The sequence below is a fragment of the Micropterus dolomieu genome, linkage group LG13 (assembly GCF_021292245.1).
Source record: "Micropterus dolomieu isolate WLL.071019.BEF.003 ecotype Adirondacks linkage group LG13, ASM2129224v1, whole genome shotgun sequence".
NCBI lineage: Eukaryota > Metazoa > Chordata > Actinopteri > Centrarchiformes > Centrarchidae > Micropterus > Micropterus dolomieu.
Window position 1 is genome coordinate 7,855,295 of NC_060162.1, and position 22,408 is coordinate 7,877,702.

Consider the following 22,408-nt stretch of genomic DNA (forward strand, 5'->3'; position numbering starts at 1 on the left):
TCACTAGCAAGAACATCTGTACAAGGCATGCACGATTGTGGGAAATTTAAAATCAAGCATCAAGAGGAGGTCGCTCCCAAGCAGGCACACATTGCCTTTCCACTGTTAAAACTGATAAAGGAGGTAAATATACAAGACAGAAGAGCACTTGTTGCAAATGCTTTTTGAAAAGAGAAGACTACCTTGTATTAAGGCCATCCCACAAAGCCATCTGAGGACATGTCAGAGATAAAATGTTATCTAGGTCTACAGTGATCCTACTCAGGACAGTGTGCCCAAACAAGCCACGGGACCAGTGCTATACTGGCCAATTATTTAAAACATCTGCAAATTTTGTGTGCTTGAGAAGTTATCCTGTCCAGACTGTGGCAAGTACAACTTTTTTTTGTAATGATAAGACAGCTACAGAAAGGCTGAAAAGTGTGGTACACAGCAGCAGAAATGGCCCCGTGAGACAGCCACAGTAGATGTCTGGACATGCAAGACATGTTATGTCCAACTGAAAGACAATTGATTTAATTAAATGACAGTGATCACTATGGGATGGTAATCTCTAATTCCAGTTTTTTTAAAAAAGCACACCTGGGAAGGTCAGAACTGGATTACTGGGTCACCTAAAAGGCAATCTGTGACTGTTTAAAGTTGCTGCTCAGTACCTCTGTACACCTACTTCTTCAGTGTTAAAAAACAAGAAAGATCCACTTATGACACACTGTCCCTTTCACTTTGCACTCCACATTTTCACTCATAAGAAATACCTAAAAATGTCTGGTTTTGTTTGTTTTTATATGGAAGCAACAAGATTCTTTTTTAAACCAAATAAGAGAACACGATTAGGTTACACATTAGTCTACTCTCTTTGTATTATTACCTTCGATTGTAGGGCAGTTATGTAATCAAGCACATTTCACTGAGGCTCAAATGTAGGGGAAAGAGAAAATAGATCACGTATTCATTGGGCTTGTGTATGTGCACGCTGATGTTTGTGTCCATGAAAGCACGGTGTCATGTTTCGCTCTGTGTAAGGAGTGTTCCAATCAGATAGCAGCTAGCTGCTATATTCTAACTTGAATGTCAAAGAATGGCCACTTTGCATTTGCATATATTTATATCCATGCTGTGCTGTTCCCTCCCGTGTTGTACATATTGGTGGCTGAGTGAAATCAATAGCTGCACTATTAGCATTTTATTCCCCCTGCATCAATAGCTGTGCTCCGCAATGTGACAATAAACCTCACCTTTCACCAGTTCTCCTGTCCGGTATTGATAAAGCTTTTATAAAAGGCCCTAATGGGGATTAGATCAATATTTTACTTTTTGAGGCACATCTCCGAGTGAAGGTGGGAGAGAGGATGTGATCCAACATTGGTTTCATGCTCCTACCGAGATTGAAGAACAAACAGAAGATATGAGTGTGTAGGCTGCCTTGTTGATCTACCAATACTACTGCATTTGGAGCCTAATCTCATGAAACTAATGTTAGCAAGGTTATAAATTTAACTACTTTATTCTGGATATTTCAGGTTTTGTTCACAGGTATCACACAAGTGCTATGAAAATATAGTTAATATTGATTTGCCAATCTCTACACCTACAACTCCCACATAATATGGATTCTAGCCTCCCAGCTTACCTAAATCAGACTTTTGCAGGAGTCTAGAGGTCTGTAGAGGTTTGGTATACTGGGTTAAGATTCAATGTTAGGGTTAAATCTCTCACCAAAATACCTATCAGAAGAGCTTCTTTTTTTTTTTTAGACACACTCCATTTATGTTGTGCATTTATTTGCATTTTTATATACTTGCACGAGCACTCGCTGTTTCTCATGAAGGACACAGGTGTACCTAATCACAATAATTTAGGCTGCATTCAGGTGTGTCAGTTCCAGGAACCTACTATTGTGCATGGTGGCTAATTGGAATGGAATGACACCAAAAATGAGAGTGCAACCATTACTTATTTTATTAGTTATACCTGTGTTATTCTACAAAAAGTGTATTACAGCAGCTTGGGTGGACATAGTAGATTGACTGAACGCTGTCTTGAGGCCTCAGGACAAAATGGTTACAGTCCAAAGCCTGCTTGGATCTTTTAAGTGCTGCATTACTTGTTACTGTATTCACACTGTTTTCCTGAAATATGAATCTAAAGCATCATTCTCACAATTGATAGGACAAATGACCTTGTATGCAGAGTACAGATGCAATTTTTGACTTAATGTCCATGAGAAATCACAACCACTTGCTTCTGCTTCATGCAATACAAGAAATATTGCAGAAAATATTCCCAAATCGAATTGGGAATATCAACAGAGCAAGCTGCTATGCACTTATCATAACCCACTGAAGAAGCACTTAGGACGAGATGCATCCATTTAAATAGTAAGTAATAAATCCTGCCTGTCTACATGCCGCTGGCTACACCAGCATGCTCTGATGCAGCTGAGAGATTTAGAGGCCCTGGATTCACTGCGCTGTTGATAGGAAGTTTCATCTTGTTTTCTGCTCATACAAAGCAACGCTGCAAAGGCCACAAGGTAAGCCCACATGCAGAGCCCGTGATTGAACTTCCTCTCAGAGCTTTCAGAAAATGCCATGCAAGCAAATAAATGCTATAAGCTTGCCTGGCACCTTTTCAGTTTTCCGCTGCCACCAATCACAACCTGGGTCTGCAGGCAGACAGACAGGATGCAAATTTACAAATAAACAAGAGTTTGGTAATCTTATCTTAACATTGGTTGAGATGGATTCTAAAAGCAGCCTTTATAGCCATAGAGGATGTCACACTGCCACTGACAACCACTCACTTACACTCATGTAGACTCAAGGATCTCACTGAACCATAGCTGACAAGTAATAGACTCAAAGAGACGGCAGTATTAAATGCGCTTTAGGAGTAGGAGTATGAAGATGATACTGGCATGAGGTCAGAAATATGGTGTCAACCAGTCAATAGCACAACAAAGCTAGTTGAAAAAAGAAGAAGAAAGTCTCTGTAGTTGCTGCTGCTTTTGACAGCCACAACATTAATATGAAGTTTGAGCAGTTTTCTAGCTTCTGGGTATCTGGGTAATTAAAATTTAATCTACCATTGCAGCCCTCAGTCAGGTGAAGAAATGATCAAAAGATCAGTGTTCTACATATAAATGTGTTCAAGTCCTTATGAATCACTGTCACTATACTTGCTAAGCACACAGAAAGTCATCTTGGAGACACCGGTGCAGATGCAACTCAGGCAACTGACAGCTTGAGGGGTGTACAGGTAAACATGATACGCTGACAACAAAATGACATGTACCTACCTTCACTCCCTCCCTACAATATTTATTTGCATTTAAAAGGCATGGCATACAATGTTGTTGGGGGAAATGCAGTCAATGGAGTCAATAAAAGGTCTCGTACAAGCACACATCAAGACTGCAAAACACCACTTGGGTAATAATAAATATAACAAGGAAGTAGTTCTACCACAAACAAAAACTAAATTTTATTTCAATTTCCTCACTATTGGTCTCACACTCTCCGTTTTTCTGTCTAGCAAATCATGTGTTACTGGTTTTACTCTGGATTTGTGGCGAAATGAATTCCACTGCCATCTATAAATAATATTGAATTCAGGTAATTGTCACTTCTGTCTCGATAAGATAATCCCATTTTAGAGGTTAGATTTCAGGAAGAAAGAGTAGAATTAAAAGTAAAAATTATAAATAAATTTAAAATGCCATAAAATGTCATGCCTGAAAAAAAAGTGAAATGCTCGATGAGAAACGACTTGCCAATAGATCCAGCGCATACTCAGAAAATCTTGCAAATCTAGTGTACATCAGATGATTTCTCTCATGGACAAAATCCACTATGCAAATTTGACATCATAATTAATATAAATTGTACGTTAGTTTGTGATTTCAAATACAGCCACGTACAGAGAAACAAAGCAGGCAGCATCTTGGGACAAACCAGCTGTCTTTCTCTCCCATTTACAAATTACTTTTAGCCAATTGGCTGTCATCGAGACAAAGTTTTAAACAACAATGTGGGCCAACACATCATTTATTTAGCTGACGCTTTTATCCAAAGCGACATACAATTGCTATATATGTCATCTAGGGGTTAAGTGTCTTGCTCAGCGACACAATACATTAGTGGATCAAGTCAACAAATAGTTTAAGTTATCTGAATATAAGTGTGAAGAAATACTATCTGCAAGTAACATTGTGTCACTGGATTGAACTGCACTTAAAAAGAGTACTAAAAAGAACAACAAAACAAACTATAAGCCGGGAGTGAAATTAAAGTACCAACACAAAACAATGCAGTTCACTAAGAGAAAGTTTTCATTTCCATTTTGTAGCCTTGTGGTTTTGAACTCCAATAATTATTACTTTCAAGCCATGACTAAATAGTAGATTTTGAGTCACATCTCGTAGCGGGTGAGTGGGAGTTGTGGAGGCAGTGCTACGCTTGACAGCAACGGAGGATGTTTTTGTTGCATACAAACTGACCTAGACTTTGAACTCTCACTAGCTGCTGGTTGAACATCCCTTGTCTGGCCCTCGACAAGCAAGGAGATGCTCGCATTCCACATCACAAGACAGTTAGATTTATGACCTGGCCACTACACTCAAGGAATAAATGAACAAGGTTTAGTTGAAAGCCGGTCTTCATTCAACAGCTTTGAGAGTTAGCTGAGTAATGGTGGTGATGGTGCCATTATGTTAGTGCTGTCTAAAAGAACAGAAAATACTGTTTATCAAGCTGTAAGAGGTTCCCTTTGATTTCGTTAAGGCCCCAAATATACTGAAAGTGCTCATATTGTATCTGTGAAAAACACATTCTTAGAAGAGGGAGGACACAGATGCACACATTTTGAATTTAAGACTGAGGGCAACCTTTAGCTGAGTCCAGAGCGGAGAAACAAGACAGCAACATTACTTAACAATGTCTTAATGAAGACAGCCATGCATATAAAGAATGAGATCTGTGTGCATTAGTAACTGCAAGTATTTCAGAAGCCATTACCCTAAAACCACTGTAGTGTTGCAAAACAGGTAAACTGTAGAACATAAAATGACACATTGGAAAGTGAAAAATGTGTAGTTCATTTTTGAATGTTCTTTAAAAATAGTTACAGATACATATTCACTAAACAGACTAATGCCATCTATCACCTAAGATAATTTGAATGCAGTTACATACAGGCTATAAAAATGTATATAAATAGAGAAACTAAAACTAACATTAGTTAACAGATGGATGCAAACTTTGTGTGATGGTTATCTGCTGGTTTAGAACAATAAATCAGGTGCAAGCAGGTGATGACTCACATTTACCAATGTTCAGAAAAATGTCTTCAGTCTTTAATCAGTTTCAGTAGTATCAGATAAGTAACTGAGATGTCCCTTTTCAGACTGTGCTAAAGCAGACATTTTAGTTATACATGCGGCAACTAAAGGAGGTTTACAAAATAAAGAAACAAGAAACTCTTAAATAAAGATTCCACATTGATTTCTTCACTTCCTTGAGCTGTAACAGTAACATTTCTTACATAAAGTCCTGAAATGTAAGAGAATCCTGTGAAAGATGTTTACACCTTAAATTGTGGCTATTGAAGAATCTATTTCACACGTTATAAACAAATAGTGCAGAAGTTGACTTTCTGATTATCTGAAAGGGGAAAAACTGTTGGTACTAAAGGTATGGAGTTTTAAACTGCTCCAATGTATTTATAATTGTATTATCTTCCTTTGCAGGCATTTCGTGGGCTAAAGCCATTTAAAGAGGAGTATGAGCTACACATTTTTGTGGGAAGAAACACAAGTGTTCAAGGGTCCTGTGGTTCGCTGAGGATTTATTTCTATTCTGTAGTCTCAGGATACCTGCTGCAGTTTTTCCCTCCCAGGTCTTTTTGTTTTATTTAGCCCATTGTGATTCACCTACATCCTTTACGGCTTCTATTTGGTTGCTTTGGTTATTTTAAAGGACATGTTTCACCCTTTAAGGCAAACCAGATTGTCAACTTTCCCTTTATCTGTCGGTGCCTCAAGCATTCTTTGTGATATGTGCCAATGTGCACGATGCACCCAATGTATCCTCACTGGATTAAATGCTGTGATGAAGTCAGAACTTACTTTTCTATTACTGCGCAAACCCCATTTAAATTTTTGAACTAACAAACATTAAAATATTTTGTCCTGTGGTTTTATAGTGTTTATCAATTAGTATGCCAGCAACCTAAGAGAAATGGGTAAAAAGTATCCAAATGGACATAGTCAAGTTTTCCTTTTTTCCTGCCATTCCAGACATATAACCTTGATGTTTTACATCCACAAAAGATCAACATTAAAGATTAGAAAGATGAATGTATGTTAAACCAAATGAGTAGTATTTTCAATGAAATGTCTCTTGATTCTTTCATGAAGGGAGAACCAGCATAGAGACGAAACTACAACATTTGAACTTGCGGTCTCAATGCATCATCTGTCCAAAACTTTCAATTGCTTAGAAAATGTTTAAAAAAAAGTTTGCCCCAGAAACTGATATCACTCTTTGAATTAGTTTGTAGTGTGGTTACGTGTGTGCTGTTTACTGGGACGTATAGTCTACTCAGAGTTTAGGCTGAATTGAGTGCTGGCAGGAAGAATTCATATTTCTATTGGATTAAACTGTTACACCCCGTCTCTGGATGATGATGGTCCCCATGAAAACAAGAGAAAATGGGGTGCTAAAGCTATTGTAAAGGATACTTTAATACAGAACATTGAAAAAGATTAGTTGAGTTAGTCTTTTTGCAGTCTTTGTGCAAATGAGTTCTTTCTAAAATCTAGAACACAGAGTTCATAGCTGTGCAGGTTTCTTAATAAATCAGTAAGCTGAGCACAAGTTGCAGTTACACTTGAGCTGCTTCAATTTTAACCACAACCCAATTCTGATTAAGAATCGCATAGTATGTTTTTACATGTTTTATGCATTTTGGTGGTTGCATTGGTGGCTGGAAAATGTTGTGATGTGTATCTTTGAGAGGTATGATGTGTGAGAATCAATCATGATGAAAAGGTTTATCACACACAAAAGTTCAATTCTAGCATGTTTAATGTGTGCTTTATTAGACTTGCTCATATTTTTGAGTAGGGTTAGTAGGGATGTTTGATTTTGTCATATATGTATACAAGCGTTTGCCAGGGCTGTGTGTGTCTGTGTCTTTTGTTTGTTGTTCACACTTTAAGTAAAATGAAGCATATTTCAGGAAATGTTTGCCAGTTCTCTTCAGTTTTTCACATTCAAACTGTTACCCTAAATTCAAACCTAACCCTTACTGTGCCAAGGCAATCAGAAAAATGCATTGCCATCAGAAAGGAAACCAGAGTAGGATGCAGCAGAAATGCATAACTTAAAGAGGTTGAGAGTGCTGTTCACCTCTCTGTTTATGTTTTAACGTCAATTTATTGGTGGTTTACACATTTCCTCCCTCTAACTCCATGTGAACCTTCACATTTCTCTCTCGCGCTCACACACATTATGTAATCCTGCTTGCCACCTGCTGTCATCACTGCTGTAGGCCAGTACAACACACTTAAGGGGAAATTATGCCTTTCTTGTTCATGCTGAGATTGCACTACTAATAACGCCCATCTGTCTAAGAAGCCCATGAAACAAACAGCGCATCTGTATCACAATTGAGCTGTGCTGCCGTATCATTCTGTTTTTGTTTTTTTCACAGATTAAGTGCAGCGGAGGTGACGAGAATCAACCAGAGAATACACTGATAAGGATTTCACCTGGGAGCTCGGTGATGGCTGACAGGCGAAGTGTCAGAACAGGAGTGATGTCTGAAGTGTCAGTAAATCATGAACAAAGCTGTGGCAGCCACAACAACATTAGGTTTTGACTTCCTCCAAACACCGCTGTGGAACTTTGCAACAACTGAATTTTTTGTCATTTAAACAAACTCCAACTGTGGAACTCAGGCACAAGATTTCTGTTTTTAGAACTATGAAAAAGTATCATACATTTTATGGCATGGGCGGAGGGGTTGGGGGGTTCAACACAAAAGTAAAGATCTCATTTATTTAGGTGAATTATGTTGCACTTACCAGGCTTTATATTGTTATTTGTGGTCTGGCCAGTGTGAGAAATACATTATAAGTTGCTCATTTTTAGAATTTCACTGTAACTAACTTGTGAGAAATTAGCATTGGTTTCTAGCCAAAGGCTGATTTATGATAAACGTCTGTTGGCATGTAGGTGAGAGTTTTAACATAGACCAATCAAGAGACAGAGAAACATCTGACGCCACATACATTTGCATTTCCTTTCTTAGCTCAGGAAGAGTTTTTGAGTGTATGCTAATACTCTGCCATTTGTTTTCTTTCATCTACCATTTGTTGGCTGTTGTTTGCTTTGTACTTGTTCTGTACTTAAGGAGAGGAAATGCTGAGTTCGGGAGAGTAACCGTGCGTTCTCTCCGTGGCCACTTTACATAAAGAAATGATTCAACACATCTATTTGACTCTGTATTCTTTGGGAAGGAATTATTTTCCCTGACACCAGCAAAAAGGTCACAATAAAATGGCCTCACAACAAATAACTTGCACTGTGGTCAACTTGGAGGAGACCGTGCCCAAATCAACCACAATAAATGAGTAAATGCTCTTAAGGTTTTCTAATTAAACAGGCTAGGTGTGAAGAGCTGAATTAGATTACAGGATCAACTTAATGGTGTCAAGTTTAACTCGCAAAAATTCTTCCTTTTAATGATATATCTGTGGCATGTGCAAATAGAGTGGCCGTGGGGTTTTCATTCATGTCAGAGTTCCCTCTCACAACTCAAAGCCATGCAAGAATCTATTCATGTTATAATGGACTGATTTCCCTGCCTTCTGCCCAAAGCACACTGAGATATGATCCCCTTAACCCTCCCAGAAAAGCACCATAAATACATGCATAAATGCATGGTCACATCTGCAGCAAATCAGGTAATTGTTTACTTGTTAAGAAATGTGACTGTAGAAAGAGGCTGTGAATGAGAAGCACAAACAGATCATTTGAGCTCTTGAGTTCACATGACATTTTTCCCTTCACCATACCAAGTTTAATTATTTGCTGCAGTCAGGTTTTTGTAGTTCTCAGGCTCATATTGAGCAGACTTAATGAGCTTGATGCTGTGCAGTGATGGAAAAAAAACAAGTTATTCTCCTGATTTTGAATGCCATGATTACCACGAGTATGATATAACCTAGCATTCGGTTACTGTAAATCAAAGTAAACCTGACAAGTGAAATACATTTTTTTACCTCCAGGTTAACTATTTACTGGCTCCAATCAAATTAATTACATAACTTATGAAAGATGTGTGCACAGTCTAGTTCCCAGCATAATACCCAGCAGGATTGTCCTCATCAGCAAGGACAACTACTGTACCAACCTCCACAGGCCAAGCACAGCTCATTTAAACAGACGCTTTGTCTTGCTGTTATCTCTCACTATTTAAATTTCATATAAAACTGAATTTCCATAGCAGGAGCACTCTCATAACCACACTTTACATTATGATAATCAACTGTAACACACTACACTTGGCATAAGTTAAAGGAAAACAAGGAGATCCCAGCTAAAGTAGCACAAGCTGTTGTCATTGTATCTAGGTCAGAAGAATGCAATATTCTCTGGTCCATACTGTATGTACTTCCACAGCTGTGCATTTTGATGTGAGGCAGTCGTAGTAGCAGGAGCTACTCCACCTTAATGCACTCCTTCCAACACTACCATATGGAAAAAAGGTACACCTCCTGTTTTTCTACAATAACAATCATCATGGTTATCTCCTCTTATAGCACAACACATGTACTCATGGGCAATCATAAGAGGAAAAGAAACACATGGAATGGACAGATGGATACAGAGAGGGAGAGTGAAGCAAGGGAAACAAGACACAGAGCAAATAATGTGTCATTTAACAGTGAAAGGAGGGAAAAAAGATGAATAATGATGCATGAAAGGGGTGTAATGACAGAGATGCACATCTAATTTTTGCATTTACCTGACAGGGAATCAGAAGACATGGTCTCTTGCTGCTGCATCTTGAATGCTGGGCTCCAGTGTGAGACAGTGTGTATGTGTGCATCCACAAGCTACAGAGTGAGCAAGCCAGCACGCCTCACTGTGTGTTTTGATGACGGAGTCCGCGTAACAGCTAAGGGAGTGAGCGAGCAACAGAGCCAGGAGGAAGGCATGGGAGAAGAAATGAGCTTCTTTATTACCAAGTGTCTCTAATGTAATTCTCAATTTCTCTCATTCTCGTTCTCATTTTCTGTGAGTGTGAGACGTGTATGTCTTACACACAACACATGTAGTGCAGATGGTGATTTATGAGGTGCACAGAGCAGGGGATATGGGAGGAGCATGGGGAGGGAGGGATCTGTAGAGGCTGAAGAAGAGGAGTTGCTCAAGAGAGGAAGAAAGCAATCACCTTTAGTGTAGGCTTACTCACTCAGGCACTGAGCCATTACTCTTCCCTTCCCTCCACGTAACCTTCCAATTCAAAGCTTACATGTACCAAAACATCTGTTTGGCCTGTGTGTCAAGTGATCTTAACTTTAGTGAATTTAGTGGCCAGTGGAGGTCTTAAATGGCTAAATGCCACCATGTCTACAGAGAGAGAACCGAAGAACAGAACAGACACAAACATCCACACACTCTGCTCTATTATAACTTGCAAGGCTCACTACAATGTGCAAAAGTCAAGTTTATTTATATAGTACATTTCATTCACAAAGTCAATTCAGTGCTTTACATAAAGCATAAAATAACATAAAGTAAACAAATAAAACAGAAAATAAAACAATTTAATAACAACATAAAAATGTGCAACCAGTACAGTATATTCTCCTTCTCTGGAGAACTGTTTGGTTTTCAGTGAAAATGGAGCAGAGTCTATACTGGGTTAGGCTAGTCAGAGATTCTTAACAATGTTGTCCTTGCTTGTCAGATGAATGGGATTCTTCCTTGTCATCTAATTAAAACCCTGTAGGCATTATATGAAGCCAGGTCTAGTATGTGAATTTAATCTGCAGTTTCTAATTTGAGGAATGTACTGTTTCCAAAACAGTGTAATTAAACGTGCCCGCTAACACAGATGCCATTATGCATGCCTGGGTACCTTTTTAAAGGTACCAATTTTACCATGCATTTCACAGGAGGTCCTTACTCGCCCTCAAAACTAGCCAATATTACACTTCTTTGACATGTGGTGATTTATTTGGTCAGTCAACGGCCTAAAGTTGACGGACTCATTCTCATGGGTAAAAATCCATCCATGGTCTACTGTGAAAGCATATAATTGAACTGTTTGTGAAGAAAAAACTTTTAAGAGAGCAGAAAAGCTATACTTTTATTCTAAAATATGCATTCAGATTAAAAAAGTAGATCATCCGCCCTTGGAAGCAGATCTGGTATGCTGTATAATCATGTGGCACCTCCCCAGGAAAGAGCAGTCTTTTATCTAGGTTGTCAGGATTCTTCTCCCAGTACATTAGTTAACTGTCTGCTGCTAAAATCCCTCCTACCTACAATGTATTCACCGTGCTCCAGCCCCTTTTGCAGATGGTGGTTTTCTGCATCAGGATTGAAGTATCACCTCTGGTCACCAAATCTGCACCTCAATCATTTGTGCTTGCACTCTGTGTGCTTGTGTGTGCGCTAATACCCAATAACAGTCCTAAAAGTGATAATGTTTTTTAAACTGACCATTTAGCACATTATCAATAAGATACAATTATTACCATATGTGTCATTTACACTACTTAATGCTCTAAATCTTCTTATATTTCAGCATTGATTATTTCTTCAAAAGTGTTAAAATATCTGTTTTTGATCTTGTGACCCCAATATTGTGCATCCTCACACCCATAATCTCAGCCTTTATCTTCCCACCACTTTTAAACACAAAGTGACACCCCTGATTATTACCCAGATCAGGTGTCTGTAATGTGCTTTACATTGCTACCCGAGAACTCTAAAATGAAGATTAGATGGATAATGTAACTGTTGCAGCTGTGCAACACTTGTGTGTTCGCATTTATTTTTAGAGGAATTTAAACCATCTCATGCCATTCATTTGCAAATCTTTGTTTTAAGAAGACTCTTTGCCGGATCCAGGCATCTGTACTAAACACAAGTGAGATAGCCTACTTGGAGAATGTACTATATAAAGAGGTAAATCATCTTAACATAGCTTATGGCCTGCTCCTCTTCCTCAACCATGTCGACCTATCTGAGTTGATGTTCACCTACACCTTACCAGAAGCCTCTTTTTATCCACTCATGAGAATTACAGGCCACTGTGCTGACAGAACTGTTCAGTACAGTTGGTGGCAAATGCCATATGAAGACCAGGTAAAATTAAGGGATATCATTAGATGTGTGTGTGTGTGTGTGTGTGTGGTGTTTGAGTTCCTAACCTGTATTGCCTATGACCCAAACCTCAGTTGGAGCACTGTTGGACAACACTACAGGACAATGTTTGTAAAAGAAACACAATGTAAAGGGAAAAAAAGGGGAAAAAAGCCAGATGTGGTGAATGAATATACTGATGTCAAAAGACTGCACTGTTAAAAATAGCGGGAAATGGAGTTTGTATAACTCCAACCAAATAAAATGTCAACCGTGTTGGTAAAGCTGGAACATTGTGTTAATAGTAAATCAAAATTCAAATGTAAATAACAGTTGGACATCTTGCAGTTTGGAGTTGTGCACAGTATTCATATATACAATACAATAGAGAAACTCTTGAAATTGACCTCCCTGCTGCTGTCACCATCTAGACATTCCTATACACCCTGCAAGCTACAGACTAGTTTTCTGATAGTCTTTCAAAATGCAGTGACAAGATTCTGTTGCCAATATATACACATAAGTTATTAAAGAATTCTATGTTAGCTCACCATCTTTGCCTAGCTGAATCAGATAGCTGTGTGTGATATTATCCTCAGTTTATTGAATTGCTCAGTGGGAGCATGTTATCAGGGTCTGTTTCTTACAGCTTATTCTTAATTATCCTCCTCCTAAGTCTGAATCCCATGGAGAATTTAATAACACACAGGAAGGAAAAGAGCCAGCCATATGTCTCTGTGTTTATATAAATTGGATAATATTCATGTCGAGATATATGGTAGTTCTTTAGTTGCCTCAACCAATTAGGTTTTGACTGAATGTACTGTAGAGAAGGTCTTTACAGAAGTACAAAGAGATACAGTGGGAAATAATTAATTGTGAACAAGAGATTTACTCAGTGTCAAATTATTTAGAGAAGTGAAAAAGAATTATGTATCTGGAACACAGCAACCAGTGCTTATTGAAGCAGTAGTTATAATAATGATTCCAAAATATTGGAAATATATATAATACACTTTCTTTTATTGGAATTTTATTTTTCAGCTCACTGCATACAACTGAACCTGATTTCATATTAAGTAGTGGAGAAAGTTTGCTCCAAAACCTCAGGAGAGGAGTGGTAGTGAGTAGTAGTGGTACCATACAAGAATTATATTGAGTTGGGAAATTAGTGGATTGTGTTTTGATATATAAAATTTAAATTAAGTGCACAAAACAACAGGTAATCTGCATTACTGTAACTTAATATGATTCACATGTGAATATCTGGTAACAGTTTGATGTGTTTTTAAGTGTACTGAAACACCACCATCTAGTGATCATTTCATGAGGTTGCAGGACTTACAATAAGTACCTGTACGTATGTGTAGCATATTCAAACATGATGTGTACACACCTACAGTAAATACACATTAATATGAATGGATACATATGCAGTGAAGTAACAAATGCCCACACACACAGAAATGCACATACACACACACACTGCCAAAAAACGGCCTGATCTCCTGACCCGACGGGAGGGATTTTTTTGTCTCCACTGGCACAAACACTCGACTAAACCACGTCTGCAGTTCCTTTGTTGGGGCCTCATGTCAGAAACGCTGTCTACAGACTGAGGCTTAGTGAGTGTTTTTGTTTAATGAGGTAAGCGTGCATGCCTGACCTTTAGAACCGCACATATGGCATGGTATAACTGGCAGATTTGCTGTATTCTAGAATATTGACTTTCTTTTTGAAATTTAATCAATAGCACATTTACAGGCACACAGTTACATTGAACAAAGCTTGTGTGCCACCTCTGTGGTCATGTACCGTATTTCCAATGTATATCTGTAAAAGCAAGAACAAGGCTCTGACCGGTAATTCTCTCAAGATATGCAAATATAGTTGGGAGCTGATTAACAAATTAGTTTGTTTTTGTTGCTCAATTCTCCTCCTGTGGAGATCACAAGGGAGACCTGCTCAGATCAACAGCAGTTCATCTTCAAGATACAACTAAGACAATGCAAACATTTTATAATTAGTCATTAGAAATACAAGTGAGAGACAGGGTCAAGATGTGCAATAATGCCAAGTGCTGTCATTCATATCTGGGTGTCAATGTAACCTCAGTGGTTCTGTGTGACTTCATTTGAGGTTATACAATGTGGAAAATGTTTTATTACTACAAGTTCAGCTAACCTAGATCACAGTACAGCAATATTGCCCTGTAAATATAGTACACAAGATTACTTACTGCAAAAGTAGGAATATGCAGATTGCTTTGACATCCTGTCCTTGTGTTGCTCTTTTTGGAAAGTCTATTTTTTGGAAAATGTTTTGACGTTCCAATTCACAACAACGAATGCAATTTGTAATGTTACAGTATGGGCAATGTTATGTTCAATAACAGGCAATATATGGTCTGGTCATGCCATCAATATGTTCCAGTACAAACTATAAACCTAGCTTAAAGGCAAACCTTAACGGCTGCCAGCTGGAATGATGTCATCTTAAATAAATACATAAATAAAAAGCAGAACTATAAGACATTTTTCATCACATGAAAATACTGCACCTTGGACTGTATTATCTCACTTGTACCATAGCTCCTTACTCCACAGGCTATTCAAATTCAGTTTAGCTGAAATCAGTTTAAGCCACGTTCGGTCAGTTTCACCAGCAAGAGTTAACGGGGAACATCATAGCATAAAGCAGATTACTTTATATTGCAATGTTAACAGCCAGTCTGAAGCAAGTATTTTCTATGGCTGTGGTATACAGCTCTTTATGGGCTGAAGTCAAATCCAAAAAAATAGTATAAATGTCAAGTATTGAACTTTTGTTCAACAGAGTACTCTCTGAATCCTTTGATCCAAAGCCTTCAAACAACAGCCTGTACACATGGCTCAGTTTCCATGTTCGGCTGCAGTCCATGCAGAGATTGGCTTGGATTTGAATGACTTCAGTCATCTGAAATGGCTTCATCCATCCACTTCATGTAAGCCAGGCTGCTGTCCTCCACACGGAAGCTGAGGACTTCTGGGTTTGCATAGGGGTGGACAGACCTTAAAGAGACCCACACACATGTCAGATAAGACAAAATTTCTTCCTATAGTTGACCAATATAGTAGAAACTAATATCTGTACTAGGCAAGGCAAAGACAAATGAATTTATGTAGCACATATAACCACCAAGGTAATTCATGTTGACAACCCGTTATAATCACCAGCAATAAAGTCAATACAGATGATAGACAGCGGTTCATTCAAGTCATCAGTCAAGTACAGCTTGAAAATTTCTCCATAAAGACATATGCTTGCATTAGAAAGAATAATTAAACAAAATGCAACTCCACCTCCTTACTTATGCACTCTGGCTTTGTTCATAAAACTGAAAATGGAAGGGGTTGACTCACAAAGCACTGCTGCACTGTTGTCTTTGTCTAACCAAGTTTATGTCCTGCTTTAGCACCTCTGACTTATCTCTGCAAACTTCAGTGCCCCCAAATGTTGAATAATATAATTAATTTTGGGTTGTTTAATTTGAGTTGATGGAGTTGATGGTTTATTACAGACTATGGAACCTGGAATGCAATATATTTTAATTGCTTATGTTACTAATAGCAGCATCTCCCACAGCTATAGTTACAAGCTGATTTTTCTCTTTGGATTAGTTTTGTCCTATTTCCTACACATGAAACTTCTGTCTCGTGTAGATTTATTAATAGTTTGAACCTGTTTTCTGGTTGTAATATCAGGGGTGACTGTGGTCTGTGTTAATGCTCACTTTTGGCTGTCCAGGATCAAAGTTGGCTGAGGATGAATCCATAAATTCTGCCCTCTAAGGGGGTACGGTCTTGTTCTTATCTTCAGGTCTTGCACCCAGACTTTCCCAGCAGGTACTGTAGAAATCCCATTCATAACCAATGGATTCACTGGTTTTGCTTCAGTAAGTCTTGGGCAAGTTGTGGCATCATTTAGAGACAGCTGTCCATTAAAATATTTTCAAGTTGATTGCTGATTAGCTGGCAGAAGACATGGGCAGAGTGTTGTGGAGTTCAGAAAACTACTCCAGCACGAATATCCTTGTCTCAAGTATGACAATCATCTGCAATAATTCATGACTGTCTGTGCACTCCATCGATTCTGATGAGCAGAGAGGTATAATGCAGTCCAGGGCACAATGCATTAATGTTGTGGGTAGCTGAAGGTAGTTCAAAGTAGATTATCGCAAACCAGAGTTGTCATAAATTATCCTGCCAAAGATTTAGTTGTTATAGGAAACCTCCTTTAAGCTTTTATAGTTTGAGACAAGTTGGAAAAAGTAGCAGAAATAACAGCTAAGGAGAGAACAAGGGAGAGGCGCACCTGCACTGTTGCAAAGCAGGAAGCAACAACCATTAGGAGTTGCTACTAAAACCAATTATTTTCAAACTGCACTTTCAATGAATTCGAATCATGGAGCCCCTGTAGTTCCTTAATAATAACAATAATAATAATAATGTGGATCTGTTGACGCACTGCTATCCACTTGTTAGGTAACCCAAGGTTAAGGTTATCTTTATTTTGTTTCATTTTTAGATGGACTGACTGGCTCTATGTAGAAAGTATTGCATGTGGCTTGAATGACTCACAACGTGACTTTAGGTTAACTTAGGTAAGCATAGTGTCTTTATTTGAACCAATGTCCAATAGAGTCTTCACATATGTATAGGTGGGAGAACAATAACCTTATTTGGACACAGGTATAGGAAGGATAAATACCCCCAGACCGGAAGTATCCTTTACTTTTGGTGTTGGCATTGCATGTGTTTACACACCGCTAGCACTATATCTCCTCGGCTGAGTCTCATTAAACCACATTGTGCAAGTCTTCTGAAACATCTTCATCATACCTGAATCTGGCTCCCTTTATTTTCATAACAAAGTCTCTCCTGATTGAAATAATATCTGCTTTTGAATGTGGATGTTTTATTAAGTCAAACATCTACAGTAAATGTATTATTTTCACACTGAAGCGACTAAATCCTTAAACTTAATCCAGTTTAAGTATTTAGTTCATTTGAAACCTAAACAGTAATTTGATGAACAGTAAAGCAGTTTTCAATAATCTGAAATAAAACCCATTTTATAAAGCAAAATCTCACCTCACATATTCTATGACTTGCTTGATCCTGGAGGTCTTTGTTTTCACCAGCTGCAACAACAGTGACATCTCATCTTACAGCTCGGCTTTGTCTCTTGAGTACGCATTAATCACAACAGGACTTTTTCAGTCAGCTCACCATTAGAATTTCACTTGCCTCCTGGATTTCGCCTTTCCAATAGTACCTAAAGAACGAGAAAACACAAGACATTATTACAGTACCATACATGAGGGACTATAAATTAGAGGGGACTGAAAAGTACCAGTAAATGGAGCAGAGCCTTTAAATTCAGTAAAAAAAAGTACAGCTTCCATGAAAAACTATATTTTCCGAAAGAACACAGCAATCAAACCAACCATGCCCAACCATTTATTACGGACACAGTGATTTACAGATACTGTCAAAGTGTCCCCGACAGGCTTTTATGGTGTCAAAACTGACTCTGCACTTTAAACATGGTGCTTTTTTTTCACGGCTTGTAAAAGGCAGCAAAACAAGAACCCATACTTAAGCGTGTCCCAAATAAAATGTCAAAATATATTTTAAAGACAAAATAAGCCTCGATATAAATGAAACTTATTCATTACACACCTGCACTGGCACACATAAAACCCCTACCACCTCCATCACCACCCTCACCCTAAAACTAGTCCAACCACATTGTCTATTTATAGGCTAAACCTCTGTTTGGATAACAGGTTTAACGATGCCTTTTCTATTGAGCTACGCTCTGTCCTCCAACCAGTTTTTCCTTGCTTGTTCCTTTTGTGGTTATGCATTAACAGGAAAGCTAAATCGACCGCATGACCTCTAACTGCCACACATTTCATTCAGATGCAACCCATTCAACATGTGATTTCTTATTAACCAGCTATATAGCAGAGAGAGAGAGAAAAAAAGGAGCATATTTGTTAATGTGTTCTCACATATGACATTATGACAGAGCAAGTCTTTTTGCTTGTGCATCAGCTGGGTACAAAATTGTGTCAAGGTAGGGGGCAAATATGATTTACATTGTGGAGGTCCTGGAGAGAATGTTAATACTGGCTGCCAGCCGCCTCTCCATGATTGCCCTGGGAAAAAAGACAGAAGGGTCGGGAGCGTGGATCGGAAAGAGAGGAAAGAAAAATTAAACACACAAACACAGCATGAAACTCAGCGGTTCATTATGGTGCTCTTCAAGCAGGCCGCAAGGATGGACTTACATGCACTACATTCAGAAAAGATGGTAAACTTTGCTTTCTGCTATATTATAGTTTATTACCAGCTCACCTGTGCGTGCCCCCCTCCTCTAACCACTGTCTCTGAAGGAGGTGATTTACATATCTGGCCCCTGCGCTTCTTTCTGTCTTAACATGTGGTAAATGGAGCTCATTTAGATGCAGCTAAAATGCCAACAATGAAGATTAGAGTGCAAACACAGCGCTCTACCAGTTGTGGGTTTGACAAGATTGTATTTCTTCTCAAGACAGAAAAGTCAAATTTAAGCATGGCTGACTGACTTTCAGTGGTTTAAATCACATTAACGAATCCATACCAAAGGAAAGTAATTTAATTAGCACCCAGATTAAAGTAATACTATGGGAAATATACTTATTCACTCTCTTGCCAAGAATTAGATGGGAAGATTGATGCCACCTGAATGGTGGCTAGAGTCAGCAGCTGCTTAGCCTTGCTTAGCAGAAACACTGTAGGCAGGAGGAAACTGCTTACTTGGCCGCCACAATGATTAAAAAAAAAAAAACTGCCAACCAGTACTTCCACAGTTTTGTAATTACCATGTTGTATATTTTTTTGTTTAATCCCTATAAAAACTGAATTTTTAAAAACTTTAGACTAGCTGTTTCAAGTCTTTGTGCTAAACTAAGCTATCCCGTTGCCAGCTCTAGCTCTATATTATCTGTATGCCAGAGTAGCAGCTTATTGAGCTTCACATTTTACTCTCGACAACCAAGTGAATAAGATAGCACTTTGCTGATCCCCTGGAAATTCACAAATACACGTATTTCCCAAAATGTGGAACTATTCTTTTGACGTATTTGAGCTGAATCATTCCACTTAACAAATTTAAGGCACTACAGTGGTGTGATGCAGACTGTAAAATGTAACCTGGCCTGACTTACTACTGTACCTGGCAATGTCGTTGGCTGCATTTTCGTTGGGACTGTTGATGAGAAGGACAGAGTGGTAGCCTGGTACATAGCTCCCTGTGAAGGCTGAATGAAGCTGGACCCCAACAGACCACAACACGGAATACAGGGACAGGACCAAGAGCTAGGAGGGGTTGGATGTAAAAGTTACCTAACAGACTTTAAGTGCATGTTTGTGGCATACCTGGGTGAGGTTTGTATCTGTCAAATTATTTGGACATTTGGCTGTTTCACATTATTTGATTTGGGAGGCAAAGTTATAACTCAATTTAATTATCTGCTGCCCTCTGAAAGGATTGTCATGTTTGGATTGGATTGGATTCAGTATTTATCCTCTTATTATTTAGCGCTGTCTGTCACAGATAAATGAGGATGGGCCTTGGCTCAGATGCGGTGACCAATTTATAATCTGTCCTACTTCTCTGCATCCCAGCCAGACATAGATGCATTAATCCCCCACAAATATGTTAGAAAAAGTGCAATTAATAACAATTTAGCAATTCCGACATCAAATCCTTTTTGTTACGGATTACCTTATACTTTGCTCAAAGTTTTCACATGAGAAATGCTTACAAAAGTCCAAAAAAACAATCCCAGTAGCTCTTACCATACATGTCATGAACAGCACCGCCCGAAAGACAGAGTAGAAGACAGCCTCTTTATTGCATCGCCGGAACAGCCACTCCATTCTGGTAGTTGTAACAAATGTCAAAATACTACTCAAGTAAAAGTAAAAAGTAACTGGTTTAAAAAGTACTTAAGTGTCAAAAGTAAAAAGTACTACACACTCCACATACACGCTTGAATAGGCCTGCAGCATATTAACGTACAGTGAATCATCAATCATAAGATTACTGACTCGCAAGAGGACAAGTGGATATTTCATATACTCTGCTGTGTATTAGCCTGCGTTATTCCACTGCAGTCACCCATCTGCACTTCGGAGAGGCACTGTCGCGCTATCTGCACGTCAGAATCGAATGCGCGTCTACACAGCTTTTTTAGGTAAAGCGTGTGGGCGCCGGTGGGACTTCATGGTGCATTCATGTGCACCTCGTAAACTCAGAAATCTTATATAGGAATGGCCACTGAGGTTAATTGAAAGGGGAATTAAAATATATATATTTTTCTTATTTCCTTTGTTGAAATACATACAACTGTCATTACTTTCTTGCTCTTTCTCTAAAGCATTTTTTCACATCACATAGCAAAGCAAAACCAATAGCCCATCCAGTGCTTTAAATTCCAGTTTTCAAATTTCCATAAAATAATGTATGTGTATTGGTTCTGAATGTACTGCTGTTGTAAAATAACTTGGAAATCATCACAGAAGCATCTGGAGAATATACAACTGCTGTAAACAATTTGATTGGATTACTTTTAGGAATTTTAAAGACTGAATATATATAGCACTGAATAGGCAATTGGTTTTGTCTTGCCAAGTGATTCTTAAAAAATGCTGTAGTGAAAGAAATTAAGGTAGCCTATATTACATTTTTATGTATAGAAATGTTCCTGTATTAAAATAACCTTAATATCCATTTCGAGAATGGATTTCGGAATTTACGAGGTGCACTTTATTGCAACATGACGTCTCTATCGGTGCCCTACGCTTTACCGTAACAGGCGATGTGTACGCGCAATCAAGTGTAGACGCTGTGCCTCTCTGAAGCGCAGATGGCCTGACCGGTTATTGTGCAGCTCACAGTCTCTAACAGAGCAAGTTTGCGCCTCAGTTTTTAGATGTTTATATTGCCAAACTCTTCAAGAGTTGCTGTCACAATGTGACAGGACTCACGGCGCAACAGTGACTAGATCCCGGCGTTTGCCGGTGTCTGCTGAGTCCTGCCCAGGACTTTATCAGTTAGGGCATACATTTGATTTTGACTGCTTCTCAACCCAGGTGCACTGCATGCTTTTCTTTTTTTATGAGAAACGATGGTCTAGTGAAGAATGTATCAGAGTAAAACCTTGTTAAAATGTTATTTGGCTTAGAAATTTACAAAGCGAAAGTAGCAACAACTTGAAACACAAGAGGTACAAAAAACTAATTAAGTAGTTTACAGTAACAAAGTAGCCTATTTGTACTTAGTTACTTTACACCTCTGGTGTTCTATCATTTTTATTACCCATCAGGCCCGGTCAAACAGCTGTTTTGTGAGAGGAAAATTATCATTTACCCAACGAAGGTTAAAGTCAAGGGCAACTGGACTTGGTTGAAGATACTGGAAGACGTTTCCTCCCTCCAGTATCTTCAACCAAGTCCAGTTGACTTTAACCTTCGTTGGATAACTATGACCTGGATGACTGAGAGTCTTTATAGACATTCTCATTTACCTACCTTATGTAGAACCACATGGTGCAGTGTTGACCTGGGACTGGAGGTCCGATGTTCAGAGGCAGTGATAAATCCCCGCCGTTCAGTTGGCTGCTTCACACTTCCTTGCACGCCAGTAACCAATAAAATTGCAAGTTCACCTCTGCTGCTCTGCCTCGGCCTGGGTCATAATCGGCTTTGCTGTATTTACGGAATAAACACAACTTCTTTCATCCTCACAACGTGTTTGTGTCGTCACATTAAAAACCAGTGAATTATCGAAATAAGAAGAGAGTAAAATACAAGGATAAGGATGTCATAGCCAGTTTTATTTAATCTCCTATATTGTTCTGATTCTATGTAGGCCTGCCTGTAATCAGTGGCGACTAATAAGCAGCTTCATTTACCGAAGTATGGTAGGTC

The 22,408-nt window shown here is 38.7% G+C and overlaps 1 protein-coding gene across 2 annotated transcripts; it reads right to left on the bottom strand.

Moving 5' to 3' along the window:
- Positions 1 to 13,435: 13,435 nt before the first annotated feature.
- On the bottom strand, positions 13,436 to 22,091 carry zgc:63972 (protein CutA homolog). Of its 2 annotated transcripts, none has more exons than XM_046067067.1 (7): positions 22,010 to 22,091; positions 20,276 to 20,357; positions 19,650 to 19,792; positions 18,532 to 18,591; positions 17,657 to 17,702; positions 17,519 to 17,568; positions 13,436 to 15,436 (listed from the first exon to the last, which is right to left on the bottom strand). In XM_046067067.1, the coding sequence occupies exons 1-7, from the start codon at positions 22,024 to 22,026 to the stop codon at positions 15,334 to 15,336; spliced, it is 501 nt and encodes a 166-aa protein (XP_045923023.1). In that variant the 5' UTR covers positions 22,027 to 22,091; the 3' UTR covers positions 13,436 to 15,333. The 2 variants fall into 2 exon arrangements, with proteins under 2 accessions (XP_045923023.1, XP_045923022.1); XM_046067066.1 differs by having other exon boundaries at positions 20,276 to 20,384; positions 22,010 to 22,078.
- Positions 22,092 to 22,408: the final 317 nt, after the last annotated feature.

Coding starts and splice junctions, on each gene's coding strand:
- zgc:63972 (XM_046067066.1), bottom strand. Junction 19,793..20,275: donor TGCTGTTCATGACATGTATG/GTAAGAGCTACT, acceptor AACCCCTCCTAG/CTCTTGGTCCTGTCCCTGTA. Junction 17,569..17,656: donor AGGCAAGTGAAATTCTAATG/GTGAGCTGACTG, acceptor CTGTTGTTGCAG/CTGGTGAAAACAAAGACCTC.